The following is an 18948-nucleotide window of genomic DNA, read 5'->3' as shown; positions in this document are numbered from 1 at the left end:
CTGTATCAATATTCAGACCAAAAATTGTATCCATTAGATTATTTTCTTCTAAGAAATCATCTAAGTTTTTTTCTGAAGTCATCAACAATTACCTCAGTGATGAGCTCCTTATGCTGACTATTCAATAGATTAATAATTCTCATGGTAAGAATGTTTTTTGCCTCTGGATAGTGAATCTTTTTTTATTCCAGAGGGAAAGAATGCCCTTTGTCTTCTGAGGGAACATTGCATAGAGTTTTTCACCATTTTTTTTTGTAAGAACCAAAGGTTCTATGTAAATCCATTTGTCTCCTTGGTCACTGACTATGAACAATTCCTAAATACAGATGTAGCATCCAATAACCTGTGCCCAAGATTTTTGGAAAGCACAATACTTATTCAAAGTGGATGAGAACAGTCATGGAACTCAAATAGCATGGGGTGCCATTGTGCTATTATGCGTGCAGTGGTTACACCTCTAGGTTGATCCAGCATCCATACTTGCTTCCATCGAAGAGCTCATTCAGACATCAGTGATTTTTCTCATACGCAAAAAGTGGTCAAATTGTCATCAGTGTTTCGGATCATTGGTTTGGTTACTGTATCAGTTTTTACCATCAGAGTTTCATCAGTTTTTCTCATATGCAAAAGAACCCAAACAAGCTGATGGAGGTTTTCCAACTTCTATCAACCAGTCAGTGAGAGATGTATGAAAATCGATCATGTCTTGGAAATTTTTTGTAGACCACTTGGTCCAAAGAAATATATGGACATGTGAACAGCTCCATAATCCATTCTAGGAATTAGTTGCATCCGTGAAAAACACTGGTAAAACGCATGTGAGAAAAACTGATATCTGAATGAGCTGTTACTCCTGCTTCTTGCTAACATTATAATACAGTTATGATGGCAACTTCTTATGAGGCAGTCATATGTCTGTTAATATAGCCTAAATAACTTTTAACCAGAGAGACAATGAATTCCCTGTATTTCAGTATCTGAGTTTGCATTTAATTATAATAAACTAGATGGCAGCCCGATTCTAAAGAATCGGGAGTCTAGAATCCATATATACTTTATTTATTCAAATGTAAGAATAATACAATTAATAAATAATAGTAAGAAAGAACAAAAAATGGCTGCACTCACCAGCTCTTGACAATTCTTGACAGTACGGCACATTTCTGATTGGTCGCTCGCGGCAGGCGGCAACCAATCAGAAAAGTGCCGCGCACCACGAAGGCATATATCTTTGTCCACCCTGAGCGGGTGTAGGACGCTGGTGACGTCACTTATCTCCGGACATTATCTCCGGACAAAGCCACGGAAGTTGGCACAAATTGCGGGAAGTAGTATTCTAGGCAATTATATATTAGATTTTAATGTTATCAGTGTTTACCTTTGAACGTTTATATTGTATTGTCCTGTCACCAGCCATGTGTACGATTATCGGCCGAAAGCCTCTCTGGAACCAATAATCACCCCATGTAAAGGTATCTTTATAAGTTAAAGATTCAGAATAATATGACTTTTATCATATACTGAACAGTCAAGTTTTTTATGAACCGTTAAGGTTTTCTGGTTGAAGTAAAAAAAACTCTGAGTGTTTACAGTTTGAAACCATAAAATGTTGAAAAATTATGTCATTCTTGAGTATATCACTCAATGGTGCTCATAAACGTGTCAAATTTGATCTATAATATACTTTAATATACTTTACTTTAATCTTTAATATACTTAAGAACAGGGCCCCAGACATCACACAGGGGGTCTGAAACACCGCACAGTGGTCCAAAATATCGCTGTGCTCTGCCTGGGGCCCCATATGCTGCCTGGGGCCCCTGTGCTCTGCCTGGGGCCCCATATGCTGCCTGGGGCCCCTGTGCTCTGCCTGGGGCCCCATGTTCTGCGTGGGGCCCCTGTGCTCTGCCTGGGGCCACTGTGCTCTGCCTGGGGCCCCATATGCTGCCTGGGGCCCCTGTGCTCTGCCTGGGGCCCCATATGCTGCCTGGGGCCCCTGTGCTCTGCCTGGGGCCCCATAGGCTGCCTGGGGCTCCTGTGCTCTGCCTGGGATCACTGTGCTCTGCCTGGGGCCCCATGTTCTGCCTGGGGCCCCTGTGCTCTGCCTGGGGCCACTGTGCTCTGCCTGGGGCCCCATATGCTGTTTGGGGCCCCTGTGCTCTGCCTGGGGCCCCAAATGCTGCCTGGGGCCCCTGTGCTCTGCCTGGGATCACTGTGCTCTGCCTGGGGCCCCATAGGCTGCCTGGGGCCCCTGTGCTCTGCCTGGGGCCCCTGTGCTCTGCCTGGGGCCCCATGTTCTGCCTGGGGCCACTGTGCTCTGCCTGGGGCCCCATAGGCTGCCTGGGGCCCCTGTGCTCTGCCTGGGACCACTGTGCTCTGCCTGGGGCCCCATATGCTGCCTGGGGCCCCTGTGCTCTGTCTGGGGCCCCATATGCTGCCTGGGGCCCCTGTGCTCTGTCTGGGGCCCCATATGCTGCCTGGGGCCCCTGTGCTCTGCCTGGGGCCCCTGTGCTCTGCCTGGGGCCCCATGTTCTGCCTGGGGCCACTGTGCTCTGCCTGGGGCCCCATAAGCTGCCTGGGGCCCCTGTTCTCTGCCTGGGACCACTGTGCTCTGCCTGGGGCCCCATATGCTGCCTGGGGCCCCTGTGCTCTGCCTGGGGCCACTGTGCTCTGCCTGGGGCCCCATATGCTGCCTGGGGCCACTGTGCTCTGCCTGGGGCCCCATATGCTGCCTGGGGCCCCTGTGCTCTGCCTGGGGCCCCATATGCTGCCTGGGACCCCTGTGCTCTGCCTGGGGCCCCTGTGCTCTGCCTGGGGCCCCATGTTCTGCCTGGGGCCCCTGTGCTCTGCCTGGGGCCCCATATGCTGCCTGGGGCCCCTGTGCTCTGCCTGGGGTCCCATATGCTGCCTGGGGCCCCTGTGCTCTGCCTGGGGCCGCATATGCTGCCTGGGGCCCCTGTGCTCTGCCTGGGGCCCCTGTGCTCTGCCTGGGGCCCCATGTTCTGCCTGGGGCCCCTGTGCTCTGCCTGGGGCCCCATATGCTGCCTGGGGCCCCTGTGCTCTGCCTGGGGCCCCTGTGCTCTGCCTGGGGCCCTTGTGCTCTGCCTGGGGCCCCATATGCTGCCTGGGGCCCCTGTGCTCTGCCTGGGGCCCCTGTGCTCTGCCTGGGGCCCCATGTTCTGCCTGGGGCCCCTGTGCTCTGCCTGGGGCCACTGTGCTCTGCCTGGGGCCCCATATGCTGTTTGGGGCCCCTGTGCTCTGCCTGGGGCCCCAAATGCTGCCTGGGGCCCCTGTGCTCTGCCTGGGGCCACTGTGCTCTGCCTGGGGCCCCATAGGCTGCCTGGGGCCCCTGTGCTCTGCCTGGGACCACTGTGCTCTGCCTGTGGCCCCATATGCTGCCTGGGGCCCCTGTGCTCTGCCTGGGGCCACTGTGCTCTGCCTGGGGCCCCATATGCTGCCTGGGGCCCCTGTGCTCTGCCTGGGTGTAGGACACTGGTGACGTCACTTATCTCCGGACATTAGCTCCGGACATTATCTCCGGACATTAGCTCCGGACATTATCTCCGGACATTAGCTCCGGACAAAGCCACGGAAGTTGGCACAATTTGCAGGAAGTAGTATTCTAGGCAATTATATATTAGATAAATTGCAATATAAGAATAGTCAAAATCTAATTATCTGTCACACCTGATCAAAGATAACTCAGACCTAATTCAGACTTGTCTAAAATTCCAATTGTACTTGAAAAGAAGGCAATTTCATTTTCCTTTTGTCAAAAAATGTTCAACGTTCTATTTCCTCATAGAACAAGATTAATGAGATGGAGCCGGCATTGTTCTGATACACATTTTGACTGTTCTTACCTTCCTGTTTATAAAGATTTGATTGTATCAAACCGTTAATGCATACTTATAACGGACTGACAACGAGAATATAGATTTTTATAATAATGAACTGATATGGATTCATAAAGAATGTAGAGGTTTACATCATCTGCAGTAAAAGTGGTTATTTATGGTTAAAGGGTTCATGCCGTTATACAAGCTTTTGTAGTTTATCCATAGAAATAAGACGTTTTTCACACTATGTATGGGGTGCACACAAGATGTGAAAATAGTATATAACTGAAAATGGTAATGCTGTATAAAATATACCTGTTCATGGCCTATGATGGGTGAGATACTTGCCAATAAAGTATCCTTTTGGCAAGTTTGGCACATTTGGGCAGAATAGGTTTTCTCTAATAATTAGATCGTGTTTGTTATGTACATTTAATAATTGAAATAATAAAATAATTATAATTAATAAAATAATACTTTTACTTTCTAAATGTATGGCATTTACTTGACATTTATTGTGTTTAGGCATTGCTTTATCTGCAAAGGAAAAATTGGATATCCCAGTACTTTTTGCCCCTGATACTATGAAACTCTATGAAGCTTTGGTGGTCGTACACATGGTAAAAGCAAATGGAGGCAGCTGGGAACATGATGATATTGAAGATTTGAGTACAGAACTAAAAAGGTAAATTCTGTGAAATTGAACATTTATATAAAACAAGCAAACGCAATAGAAGTCTTTACATGTAAGCTAAAGAAGATGGGAATAGATATAGTGGCATGTAAAGGTTTGGGCACCTCTCGTCAAAATTACTGTTATTGTGAACAGCTAAGTGAGTTGAATATTAAAATGATCTCTAAAAGGCCTAAAGTTAAAGATAACACATTTAATTTATATTTTAGGCAAAAAAATATATATACTGTATATACTCGTGTATAAGCCAAGGCGCCTAATTTTGCCACAAAAAACTGGGAAAACTTATTGAGTCATGTATAAGCTGGGTATGCATTGTCCCCTCATCCCTAGCCTGGTATGCATGGTTCCTCATCCCCATCCTTGTATGCATGGTTACTCATCCCCATCCTTGTATGCATGGCTCCTTATCCCCATCCTTGTATGCATGGCTCCTTATCCCTATCCTTGACTGCGTGGCTCCTCATCCCTGTCCTGGTATGCATGGCTCATTATCCTTGTCCTTGTATGCATGGCTCCTCATCCCCATCCTTGTCTGCATGGTTTTTCATCCCCATCCTTGTATGCATGGCTCCTTCTCCCCATCCTTGTATGCATGGCTACTTATCCTCATCCTGAAACGCGCGTCGAGGCATAGCACGTCCCATAGACACGGCGGCACACTGAGAGCATCATCTCACAAGGTAAAGCATTGTAAATCTTATTATGACTGTTGCCTGTCTTGATATTGGAGACAGATTTAAACGCTTATTCCATATAAAAAGTACTGTCTCTCACCGGACACCAGCACTAACCATCTGAGTTTACTAATGGCTGCTTACATGGTCACATATTTTGACAGAGCACTCAGCGAAGCTTGCAGCCCTCTGGTATAAGTAGTAGCGTGCAGTTTAATCAGGCATGATAAACAGAGAGCCCAATGGCACTTTTTGGCTATAACTGAATACAATCTTTTATTTCATACATTATATACTATTTGTGCTCTCTGCCTCTCATATTATTGTATGTGCAGCCATGTTTCTTGGGACACGTTTATTTATTTCTTTACATTCCGGCATCCATTGATGTTATCTTGCATGGTGCCAGTATGTATGTCTTTTAGCTGTACTCTACCCATGTACACTTTGATCCTAAATTCTATATTGATATATGTTTAATAAAATTTGACTTGTTTATTGCACAAACTCCCTCTGGCCATTCCACAATCTCTTGAGACACATACTTTATTTGGGCTTCAATGTGGTTGCCCATCACTCATTTGAATATAGAGATTCAAGCTTCCGCTGCTCTTTTTTGAGCGAATTTTTGGCATATACATTTAAAGCCACTGGGGGATGTTTTCCATTTTGGCCACGGATTTTTTGTAGGTTTATAATTATCCTCATCCTGGTATGCATGGCTCTCATCCCTGTCCTTGTATGCATGGTTCCTCATCCCTATCCTTGTATACATGTGTTAGGGCTGGTGGAACGAACTGAGTAAATATGGAGATAATATTGGTGCGTTCGCAGCCCAGGGTCCACCTTGCAGGAGTGGAACCTGCTGCTAGTAAATGGCGGCACTATAAGGCGGTATTATGCCTGAACAGACACGGGTTCCGTCACATGGTCTGTATAGGAGCGAACTCTGTTGCTTCACAGAGTCGACAAGATAAAAGATAATGCTGTGTTAACCTCACAGAGGGTCACAGGTCTTGAAAGGAGCAGATAGCATATAGTGCTCACACAGTCAGCAACAGCACTCAAACAACTCCTCTCCGGAGGTTCCGGAATTCTAGTGGCTAAACGCCAGCCCTGAATTCATACACACGAACGCCTCTCCGGAGGTGCCAGAATTCTAGAGGCTATATGCCAGCCCTGAATTCATACACGCAAACTCCTCTCCGGAGGTGTCGGAATTATAGTGCCTATACAGAAACCCTGAGCACATGCTGACAGCGACCACAAAAGTAGCTAAGCTCATACACACATGAATTTAAGTTGATACTAGCGCATGGCCGTGCGGCCATGTGAACCTTTTATAGAGGAAGCTCTCCAGGCCCTTCCTAGTGGTCCAATAGGAACTGCTTCAGGACCTGAGCATGTGACCCCCGACCTCCAATGAGAGGTCATCCATTGGGCATGCCCAGTAGAGAAAAAGCAGGACTTAGTCCCAGGAGCATCTGCTCACCTCAGAACAGTGCTGGTTACAATGGCAGAGATGGAAGATCAGCAGTAACCAAGTGCACAATATCTGCCTGAGCCAGATGCTGGGGCCGATGTCTCCGCTGTGTAGGCTTCACTGTGGCCGGAGAAGAATGGGAGACTGCAGCGGAGGTGGTTCGAGATTCCCCCTGTGCAGCGGCGGGAACTCGACACCTAACAACATGGCTCCTTATCCCCATCCTTGTATGCATGGCTCCTTATCCCCATCCTTGTATGCATGGCTTCTCATCCCTATCCTTGCATGCATGGCTCCTCATCCCTATCCTTGTATGCATAGCCTCCCATGAGAAAAGCATTTAAAAAAAAAAATTCTCTTTATCAGTGGGCACAGGCTTTAGCCGCAGATGCCGGTTCCTGCCTCCTGTTAGCTGCTGCTCCGCAGCTCCCACCTCCCCGCTGTCTTCTGGTACAATTACTAGGGGCTAAGCCGAGGGGGGTGTTTTCAGCACAAAAAATGTGCTGAAAAACTCATCTTATACATGAGCATATAAGGTATATATATATGTATATACTAGATGGTAGCCCAATTCTAACGCATCGGGTATTCTAGAATATGTATGTAATTGCACAGCCCATGTAGTATATCGCACAGCCCATGTAGTATATTGCACAGCCCACGTAGTATATCGCACAGCCCATGTAGTATATCGCACAGCCCATGTAGTGTATTGCACAGCCCACGTAGTATATCGCACAGCCCACGTAGTATATTGCACAGCCCATGTAGTATATTGCACAGCCCATGTAGTATATTGCACAGCCCTGGGCACACACTGTACCTATAGATGCCCATCACTGGGCACATGCCATCTAACGTGTGACCGTCCAGGTCCTGCAGCATATATACAGGTGGGTGTCCTCACCCCACGCCTTCTTACGTCTCCTCACAGTCCCGGCATTTAATAATAATGGAGACAACTTTACAGAACAGTTCTTCCACCATGGTGCCGCCGTCCCCTCCTACATGTACATGTCCCGCCGGCTCCCGGGCTGGGGTCTCACACAGACCGGCACCTGTCAGCAGCAGCAGTTAGGCCGTACAGCGCCAGCAGCACTGGGCACCATGCTCGCTGTGGGAACTGAGGCACCTCACCTTGGCCGCTCTGCTCCTCCTTCCACATTACCTTCCCCCTTCCCAGGCTCACAGTCTCGGCTCCCGTGGGGATTCGCGCCACCTTCCCGCCGCCCTCTTGTTTTTCTTTGTCTCCCTCTCGGGAGATGACGTAGCGGTCTTGCGAGACCGCTACGTCATCATCTCACGAGATTGCAGCATGGACCGGTTACCGGAGCGTCGCGAGCGGGAAAGGCCTGTTGTGGATGTGAGGGTCCGATGGACGGTGAGTATATAACGATTTTTTATTTTTTTAATTATTTTTAACATTAGATATTTTTACTATTGATGCCGCATAGGCAGCATCGATAGTAAAATGTTGGTCACACAGGGTTAATAGCAGCATTAACTGAGTGCGTCACACCGCGGCATAGCGCGGTCAGTTAACGCTGCCATTAACCCAGTGTGGGCGCTGACTGGAGGGGAGTATGGAGCGGGCACTGACTGCGGGGGGGAAGGAGCGGCCATGTTGCCGCAGGACTCTGCCCGTCGCTGATTGGTCGTGGCTGTTTTGCCGCGACCAATCAGCGACTTTGATTTCCATGACAGACAGAGGTCGCGACCAATGAATATCCGTGACAGACAGAAAGACAGAAAAAAGGACAGACAGACGGAAGTGACCCTTAGACAATTATATAGTAGATATATACAGTATATATATATATATTCATCTTTTGCATTCTAAGAATTACAAAAGGAAAATGGTCCAATGCAAAATTTTAGCACCCTGCATGGTTAGTACCTAGTAGCACAGCATTTTGAAAGTATCATCGCTTGTAAATGCTTTTTGTAGCCAGACAAGAGTATTTACATTTTTGTTTGAAGGATTTCCATCCATTCTTCCTTTGAATATCCTTCCTGTTCTGTGAGATTCCTGGGTTATCTTGCATGCACTGCTATTTTGTGGCCTAACTACAGATTTTCTTTGATGTTCAGACCAGGGGACTGTGAGGGCCATTAAAAACCTTCAGCTTGTGCCCTTTGAGGTAGTCTATTGTGGATTTTGATGCGTGTTTAGGATCATGATCCATTTGTAGAAGTAATCCTCTTTTTAACTCCAGCTTTTTTACAGATGATGTTATGTTTGCATGAAGAATTTGTTAAAATTTTATTGAATCCATTCTTCCCTGTACCCATGAAATGTTCCCGTGTCATTGGCTGCAACACAACCCCAAAGTATGATTGATCCATCCCAATGCTTAATGGTTGGTGAGATGTTCCTGAAACTCTGTGCCCTATTTCCTCCACACATCTCTTTGATCATTGTGACGAAAGAGTTCTATTTTAACCTCATCGATTCACACAACTTGTTTCAAAATGCACCAGACCTGTTCAGATGTTTTTTTGCATACTTCTGGCACTGAATTTTATGGTGAAGATGCAGGAGAAGTTTTCTTCTGATGACTCTTCCATAAAGGTCATTCAGCTCTCACTGAAACTTTGCTTGGTCTTCTAGACCTTACCTTGACCTCCACTGTTCCTGTTAACTGCAATTTCTTAATTACATTCAAACTGAGGAAAGGGCAACTTGAAAACACTTTTTTATCTTCTTATAACCTTCTCCTGCTTTCTAGGCCTCCACCATTTTCATTTTCAGAGTGCAAGGCAGTTGCTTAGAAGAACCCATGACTATTGTTTTTTGGCACAAAATTAGAGAAGTCTGGGAAATTTGCACACCTAGCCTTTTCTAATGATGAAAGTGAACAAGCCATAACCCTAACAGGCTAATTAAGGCCTGAAACCTTGGTCAAAGTTATCTGAGCACACAAATCTCCAGGGGTGACCAAACGTATGCATCGGCTAATTTTCCTTTTGAAATTTTTAAAATGTAAAACATGAATATATATATGAATATATGTATATATATATATATATATATATATATATATATATATATATATATATATATATTTGTCTAAAATACAAAAGAAATGTGTCATCTTTAACTTTAGACCTCTTAGAGATCATTTCATCTTTAACTTTTTAACTTGCTTAATTCTTCAGAATAACAGTAATTTTGGCTGGAGGTGTCCAAACTTTTACATGCCACTGTAACTATTGCACACATTCTTATAGGTAAATAAGGATTGATACTATAATTTATCAAAAAGGGAAAAATAGAGGAAAAACTTTTTTAGAGCTTGCAACGTTTCTCCTGGGATTACATTGATTTGGAAGTTGAATCCAAATGGTTGGGAAAGCACGTCAAGTGTGAAAATGTAGTCATATGTTTTAGAAATGTCAAGTGTGAAAATGTAGGTGTGAGCTTTAGAAAATGTGGCATATCTATTAAGTTCTAATTACATTGACAGTCTTTTTTTAAATGCAATATGAACCAATGGTTGTGTAAATATGGGAAATTACATGTGACTAATGAATATCTACGATAGGAACATCCGTTATAGCCTGTTCCAACTGTACCAATGCATTTTATGTGCATGACAAGTGCATTACCATCATATGTTGGCTATTAGACCAGGAGTCTTTTCATCACCTTCTGTTTTCTATTTGTTTAAAATGGCTAATAAAAGTAAACCATAATTCACAATAATAGGTGCCATATTTTAGTTTTGAACAACTTTAAATATGTAAGGAGCCAAAGTAATGTTGTTTGATTAAAGTAATAATACTAATTATAATAATACAATGTCGGCAAAATTTTTTTTTACAAGTTCAGCAAAAACACAAAATCTTAACATTCAAATGTTTTATTGTGGATATTTTGTTACGATAAGTATTTTGTCATGTCACACTTACATTACCCTTACTGGCAACTAAGACAGTTTTGCTATTAGACAGTTTTTGATTATCTGCCCCATTGTGGACACTTTTAAGATAAATATGAATCTGTACAATATTACTTGAATTTGCATGTAACTAGCAAAGCAAAAAAATAACAATTTGTTTTACCTTTTGGCTGATTTTGGCAGTAGCTATAGTATTGATATGCTCTGGTAGGCAGTGGCAGGGCTGCAGTAATGAGGCAACACACAGGCTTAGAGTCCAAACTTCAGTGGTTTATTAACACTTTAAACAAAATGTGGCAGAAAGTAAGAAAAACACAAACGTACTCCAGCTTGGAGAACCACTGGTCTCAGACACACCCTTACACGAGACGGGCTTAACTAAGCAGCTGGCTGGTCAGCGGAATCTGCCAGGTGCCATTCCCAGGGTTGCTATGAGTCTTGTCGCAAACCTTTGCAGTATGTGTAATCCAACAAAAAAAAAACCATTTCAGGCTAACTCCAGCCTAGCTCCTCACACCCTGCACACGGACCATCTGCAAAACAACAACCTCCATTACATAGACCATCACCACACACACAGGTGAAGTACCTATCACATGGGCTGATCTAGTGATTGTGACATTACTGCAGGTCCTCAACCTTAGGGAAATCCAGCCCAAATCTTATCCTGCTGGGAGAAATATATCTTCCGTCCAGCACTACACCTTTCACTGCACCACAAACCTCCCCCTTTGTTCAACCCTATGGGGATGGACACATGGCATACAGTGGACTCTGGACAGGGCATCCTGTCATCTGCCTGCTCGATGTTCTACTGAAAATTTGAAATTTTGCAGGGACAGAAACCACCTGGTGACTCACGCATTACTTTCCTTAGCTTGACTCATCCACTTAACAGGGGAATGATCTATCGCCAAGCAAAATGTTCTCCCCAGCAGATAATAGCGAAGAGACTCAAGGGCCCATTTAATGGCCAGGCACTCTCTATCCACAATACTGTACCTGGTTTCTGCTGGGGTAAACTTCCGGCTCAGGAAACTAACGGTATGCTCTTACCTGTCAACCTCTTGACACAGCTCTGCACGATGACCTATCTCAGAGGCATCGGTCTGCTGAATTTGAAATTTCTCTTTTGAAATTGGGTGTAACCAGAACTGGTGTACCCCACAGTACTGATTTTAACTTAACAAAGGCCTCCTCTATCTTTCCATGGATTAAGCAAATTAATATGGTAAACCTGCTCTTGCTTCCTCCGTCCTGGTTGGTGTACCTTGTAGTCTACCAGCCCCACCTTCTATAGGGCCCCTGCCACCTTGCAAGAAATTTGCTATCCACTTTAGTCACAAGTACCAACACCCGATCCCCAGGGCTAAAGGTTCTTACCTGAGCTTCCCGGTTATAGACCTGACTCTGAGACCGTTTTGCTGCCTCCATATGTTCCCAGACCAATGGTAGGACTGTCTCCATTCTTTCCTGCATTTTTGCAACATGTTCTATCACATTCTTGTGGGGGGGGTTGTTTGGTTCTCCCAAGCCTCTTTGTCTATAGTAAGCCCCGGGGATGTCTGCCATACAATAGTTCAAAGGGCGAGAACCCAGTAGATGCCTGGGGCACCTCCCACACTGCAAACAACAAATATGGCAGTAAGAGATCCCAATCCTTCCCGTCTTCGGAAACTGCTTTTTTAGCATGCTCTTTAGTGTCTTATTGAACTTTTCTACCAGACCATCTGTTTGGGGATTGATAGACTGATGTGCGCAACTGTTTAACATTTAACAAGCGGCAGAGTTCTTTCATAATTTTTGACATAAAGGGGGTTCATTGGTCTGTTAAAATCTCTTGAGGAATCCCCACCCGAGAAAATATACCCATCAGTTCTTTTGCTATGAGCTAAGCTGACGTGTGGCATAGCAGAATGGCCTCAGGATACCAGGTGGCATAATCTAGAACTACCAGGATGTGTTGGTGTCCCCCAAGTCTTCCATCTCTCCGGCCAATACTTCTAGGGGAGAACTTTCCCCGTACACCAAAGGGGAGGTTACCCTTACCGCCAGCATTTCTTCTGAGGTTCATGCCCCACTTCTGGAGAATGTAACCTGGTTGCCACCAGTGCCGACAGTTGTTTAGTGGGTGGGACAACTGTTGACCAAAGTATGGAAAATAAAGGAAAGTCTCTTCCAAGTATCAACTCATAATGTAAATTAATCACAACCCCCACCTCGTGGCACCGCCTCCCGTTGGCATGTTTATCACCACTAGTGTGGTAGGATAGTCTTTTAAGTCCCCATGTATACATAAAATCCCAACTTTCCGACCAGTGAACTCGCTGGTTTGTACCAGGCTGGCTCATACCATGGTCACAAGACTCCCTGAGTTCAGTAGGGCCACAGCCGGGGTGCCCTCCACATCAACCTTACACAAATGTCCCATACTGGGTCCCTCTGGGGTGCCAGTTACACATCAGTTCGGTATAATGGGATTGGCGGTACCCAAAGTTTGTGTCTATGGGCTCAGCCAGGTGGGGCAATCAGCTCTCATATGGCCTGGCTCCTGGCACCGCCAGCAGACTATGGGGCCCCTTTCTTCCCCAGACAAGTATTTAGCAGCCTTCCTGGGCTCTGCTCGCAGAGCCAGGGGTAGAGACTTAGGGAACCTTCCTGTTGTCTTACGGGTAGTCACTCCCTGGAGCACTTTCGTAGCCCCATATCATTCTATCAGGTCCATCATCTGGAGCACATTAGTAGGGGATGCCTGCCCAACCCATGATTGGAGGGAGTGGGGCAAAGACCTCCAAAATTTATGAGTCACTATGCGGTCCAGCATGGCCATGGGAGACAGTACCTCAGGCTGCAACCACTTTTGGAATAAGTGCAAAAGATTATAATACTCGGACCGAGCCTGCTTGGAAGGGTGAAACTGGTGTACCCGCTGGGTCCGGACTAACATATTCACCCCAATACATGCCAGTATCTCACCCTAGACGATCGTGTATTCCTCCCTCTGCTCAGGGGGCAGGTCATGAAGGAACAGATGAATGACCTCGGGGAGACCAAAACATCCAACACTGCGGAGACACCATCACGTGTTTCTCAACGCAGTGATCCAGAACACTGCCCCCATCCCTTATGGGAAATATGCAAACGCATGTAAAGTAAGCTGCGGAGACACCATCACGTGTTTCTCAACGCAAGCAATGAATAGCCAGGCCTTTCTCCGGGAAGGAACAACCACGGGAAGGGCAGCATCCAATAAAGGAGAATATCCAATAAAGGAAGACCACCTATGCCAAGCATGGTATCCATCCACAAACAGCTGTTTCGGGGTTTTTGCCCCTCATCAGTGTGGAGTAGGAAACTGGCTATCTCGAACATCTCCAGCTACTTCTCAACGTTATCAGATTTCTCCATTTTGGGGATCGCTGTATGAACCGCTTTCTGGACATCATGGATACCCCGTGAAGTTCCTATTGTCTGCGATGCCGTGATGTGTTGTATTAACAGCTGGTTTGTTTTCTGCTGCTGTTGATTAAATATATGCTGCTGCTATGTAGCTTCTTGCTGCTGTTGCGTAGCCTGCTGCTGCTGTCTCATGACCTCCTGCTGCTGCTGCTTAGCCTGCTGCTGCTGTTGCATGGCCTCCATAACCACTTTTATTGTGGCCTCCATTTCTGAAGAGTTCTTAGGTCTGCAGCACTCCTTTCACCCAGGACATAAGCTGGAGTCCAGAGCAAAAATAAGCAAAAAACTGCCAGGCCTCACTGCATCTGCCCGCATTCAAGCCACCAATATGTAGAGATTTGCTCTGGTACGGAGTGGCAGGGCCGCAGTAATGAGTTAACACACAGGCTTAGAGTCCAAACTTCAGTGGTTTATTAACACTTTAAGCAATATGTGGCAGAAAGTAAGAAAAACACAAATGTACTCCAGCTTGGAGAACCACTGGTCTCAGACTCACCCTTGCACAGGACAGGATTAACTAAGCGGCTGCCTGGTCAGCAGCATCTTCCAGGTGCCATTCCCAGGGTTGCTATGAGTCTTGTCACAAACCTTTGCATGTGTAATCCAACAAAAAAAACAATTTCAGGCTAGCTCCAGCCTAGCTCCTCACACCCTGCACACGGACCATGTGCCAAACAACACACACAGGTGAAGTACCTATCACATGGGCTGATCTAGTGATTGTGACATTACTGCAGGTCCTCAACCTTAGGGAAAATCCAACCCAAATCTTATCCTGCTGGGAGAAATATATCTTCTATCCAGCACTACACCTTTCACTGCACCACACTGCTTACTCTTTAGTGGTTCATAATGTAAATTCGAATACACAGACAAGTCTTAAAGCATTTGTCCAGTCCTCTGACAAACCTTTTTTTAAATACTATATTCCCCAATATAAAAAAACCCAGATACTTCATGTTCTGGCACTGGACTATGTTAGCGTCAGGTTTCCCAGAGACCACGTGACATTGTTATTCCAGTGAGCACTGCATCCAATAAGTGGTTGCTAATAGGCTGCAGATCTCACACTCACTACCTTTGGACATCTGAGGTTTGTCCAAAGGAAGTATGAGTGAAGCAGCCTATTAGTGCCCACTGATTCACTGCACATGCTTAAAAATGTCACGCAAGCCCTGGGAGACCCGGTACCAACATAGATGGAACAGCGCCGAAACTGGAAGTATCTGTTATTTTTATTTATATGTGGGACTATAGTATTTAAGATGGAGCTGTTTGAATAGTGGACAGCCCTTTTAATATAAGCAACACAAAAAGTAAAAAGGAAATGGGAACACCGGAATAGTATGGCAATTGCTTGGAGTAAACAATAAGATTCAACTATCATTTTTCAGCAGATTTCCCTTTAACATAAACTTAAAGGGTAACATTTAAAGAAAACTTTCTCCCATGTCATTATGACATGTCAGAAGTTTTAATCAATAAAAGTCTTGCTTCTAGGACCCAACCAAGCATTGATTTGGAGTGGTAGAAGTGATCAGCTGTGATTGGGGCATTTTATCACTTATTTGCTCTGTTCTTGAGCCGAGCGGCTGACTCTTGGTTTGTATTGAGTGAATAATTGAATCATTTTGACCTTGAGGGAACAGAAAAATATTGTAATCTACTATTGTTTGAATAAGGTTTGAAGATGTTTATGATACATTTATACTTTAAGGTTTACAAGATCAGTCAAATTTCAATGTCATTTAGATTTAGAAACAAGAGACTAAAAAGATTCTATTTTTGCAAGTTAAGTTCTTTTTTATTATTATGTTTTAAACAGCATTTCAAAGACAGAAGATGGAGGTATTTTAGGTATACGATGGATTTATCCAATTCATGGAATTCCAGAAGCTCAGCCATCAACCTCAGCTCCAGGTATTTTACATAATACCTAAAGATTGTGCACAAGAATCCCTTCATTTTCAGTTAGCACTATGACTTTTCTGTCTTTCTCTGGTATACCAATAATTTGTAAATGATAATCGTTTTGACTGAATATACAATTGCAGTTTTCTGTGTACAACATAACAACGATTTGTGATTTCTAATAAATTTGATGTCTCAGAAAGTAGTAATATGGTAGCATGTTGTGTGTCTGTGTGTGGTGTCTAAAAGTATAAAAGGTGAGAGCTTTTTTCAGTTTTATTGGGCTTGATGTCTTGATTATTTTTTGAGGGAAGCAATCTCCTGCTGGTTTCACTCTTTGCAATCACCTGTGAGCAATTTAATGATCTGTAAACAGAGAAAACTGAACAGAGCTCAAGATTAATGAGTTTCTTCAGAAGAGGGACATTTCTTTAGAAATAATAAAAGTAAGTTTATTAATAGAGAAAATGTTCCAGAGAAGAGTAAAATATTCAGCCATTCTTATGCCATGAAGCAAAATGTAATATCCCATCATTCTTCTAAATCTCAGCTTGTGCAGTATAAAGTTAATTGTCTCCTATAATTATTGCTGCTACAGTATCCCTGTAATTAGTGCTAAAAGAGGAATTTGCTTTCAAGCTGTAAATATATATATATATATACATACACACACATATATATATATATATATATATATATATATATATATATATATATATATATATATATATATATATATACACTCACCGGCCACTTTATTAGGTACACCATGCTAGTAACGGGTTGGACCCCTTTTGCCTTCAGAACTGCCTCAATTCTTCGTGGCATAGATTCAACAAGGTGCTGGAAGCATTCCTCAGAGATTTTGGTCCATATTGACATGATGGCATCACACAGTTGCCGCAGATTTGTCGGCTGCACATCCCAAAGATGCTCCATACAAGGCAGGATGGATCCATACTTTCATGTTGTTTACGCCAAATTCTGACCCTACCATCCAAATGTCGCAGCAGAAATCGAGACTCATCAGACCAAGCAACGTTTTTCCAATCTTCTACTGTCCAATTTCGATGAGCTTGTGCAAATTGTAGCCTCAGTTTCCTGTTCTTAGCTGAAAGGAGTGGTACCCGGTGTGGTCTTCTGCTGCTGTAGCCCATCTGCCTCAAAGTTCGACGCACTGTGCGTTCAGAGATGCTCTTAGGCCTACCTTGGTTGTAACGGGTGGCGATTTGAGTCACTGTTGCCTTTCTATCAGCTCGAACCAGTCTGCCCATTCTCCTCTGACCTCTGGCATCAACAAGGCATTTCCGCCCACAGAACTGCCGCTCACTGGATTTTTTTTCTTTTTCGGGCCATTCTCTGTAAACCCTAGAGATGGTTGTGCGTGAAAATCCCAGTAGATCAGCAGTTTCTGAAATACTCAGACCAGCCCTTCTGGCACCACCAACCATGCCACGTTCAAAGGCACTCAAATCACCTTTCTTCCCCATACTGATGCTCGGTTTGAACTGCAGGAGATTGTCTTGACCATGTCTACATGCCTAAATGCACTGAGTTGCCGCCATGTGATTGGCTGATTAGAAATTAAGTGTTAACAAGAAGTTGGACAGGTGTACCTAATAAAGTGGCCAGTGAGTGTGTATATATATATATATATATATATATATATATATATATATATATATATATATATAGTCATGGCCTAAAATGTTGGCATCATTGAAATTGCTTCAGAAGATAAAGTATTTCTCCCAGAAAAATATTGCAATTACACGTTTTGTTATACACATGTTTATTGCCTTTGTGTTTAGTGGAACAGTGAAAAAAAACCGAGACAGAAAAAAAGGCAAATTGGATATAATTTCACACAAAACTACAAAGATAGGCCTGACAAAATTGTGATTAACTTATTATTTGGTTGCACTCCGTTTGGAATGAATAACTGCAATCAATTACTTCCTATAACCATCAACAAGCTTCTTACACCTCTCAACTGGAATATTAGACCACTCTTCTTTTGCAAACTGTTCCAGGTCTCTCATATTTGAAGGGTGCCTTCTCCCAACAGCAATTTTAAGATCTCTCCACAGGTGTTGAATGGGATTTAGATCTGGACTCATTGCTGGTCACTTCAGAACTCTCCAGCGCTTTGATTTCATCCATTTCTGGGTGCTTCTTAAAGTATGTTTGGGGTCATTGACTTTCTGACACTGGGCACTACATTGCGACCCAAAATCCTTTGGTAATCGTCAGATTTCATGATGCGTTGTACACAGTGAAGGCACCCAGTGTCAGAGGCACCAGTACAATCCCAAAACATCTTTGAACCTGTAGGTACTGTGTTCTTTATAGGCCTGATTCCATTTTCGGTAAACAGTAGGATGATGTGCTTTGCCAAAAAGGTGTATTTTGGTCTCATCTGTCTACAAGATGCTTTCCCAGAAGGATTTTGGCATACTCACTTACATTTTGGTAATCTGCACTTTAGCTTTTTTATATCTCTGTATCAGCAATGGGGTCTTCCTTGATCTCCTGCCACAGTGTTTCATTTCAATCAACTGTCAACAGATACTTCGCGCTGACACTGATGCACTCTAAGCCTGCATGATAGCTTGAATTTCTTTGGAACTTGGGTGGAGCTGCTTATCCACCATCCAGACTATCCTGCGTTGCAGCCTTTCATCATTTTTTCTCTGCCGTCCTCATTCAGGTAGATTAGCTACAGTGACATGGGTTGTAAACTTATTGATTATGTTGCACACCGTGGATAAAAGAGCATCAAGATCTCTGGAAATGGACTTGTAATCTTGAGATTGCTGATATTTTTCAACAATTTTGGTTCTCAAGTCTTCAGACAGTTCTTTTCTCCTATTTCTGCTCTCCATTTTAGTGTGGAACTCAGACACACAATACAGAGTTTGAGTCAATGTCTCCCCTTTATATCTGGTTTTAGGTGTGATTTTGATATTGGCCACACTTGTTA

At 44.1% G+C, this 18948-nt stretch overlaps 1 protein-coding gene across 2 annotated transcripts in view; it reads left to right on the top strand.

The window, feature by feature from the left end:
* Positions 1-18948, top strand: part of CFAP47 (cilia and flagella associated protein 47) — an 816247-nt gene that overhangs the window by 697311 nt on the left and 99988 nt on the right. For both annotated transcript variants that reach the window (XM_077296700.1, XM_077296701.1), the window contains exons 59-60: positions 4365-4524; positions 15880-15974. In XM_077296700.1, the coding sequence (XP_077152815.1) occupies positions 4365-4524; positions 15880-15974 (255 nt within the window). The remainder of the gene's footprint in view (positions 1-4364; positions 4525-15879; positions 15975-18948) is intronic.

This window comes from Ranitomeya variabilis, chromosome 3 (assembly GCF_051348905.1).
Source record: "Ranitomeya variabilis isolate aRanVar5 chromosome 3, aRanVar5.hap1, whole genome shotgun sequence".
Taxonomy (NCBI): Eukaryota; Metazoa; Chordata; class Amphibia; order Anura; family Dendrobatidae; genus Ranitomeya; species Ranitomeya variabilis.
This window is presented reverse-complemented; position numbering and strand designations above follow the sequence as displayed.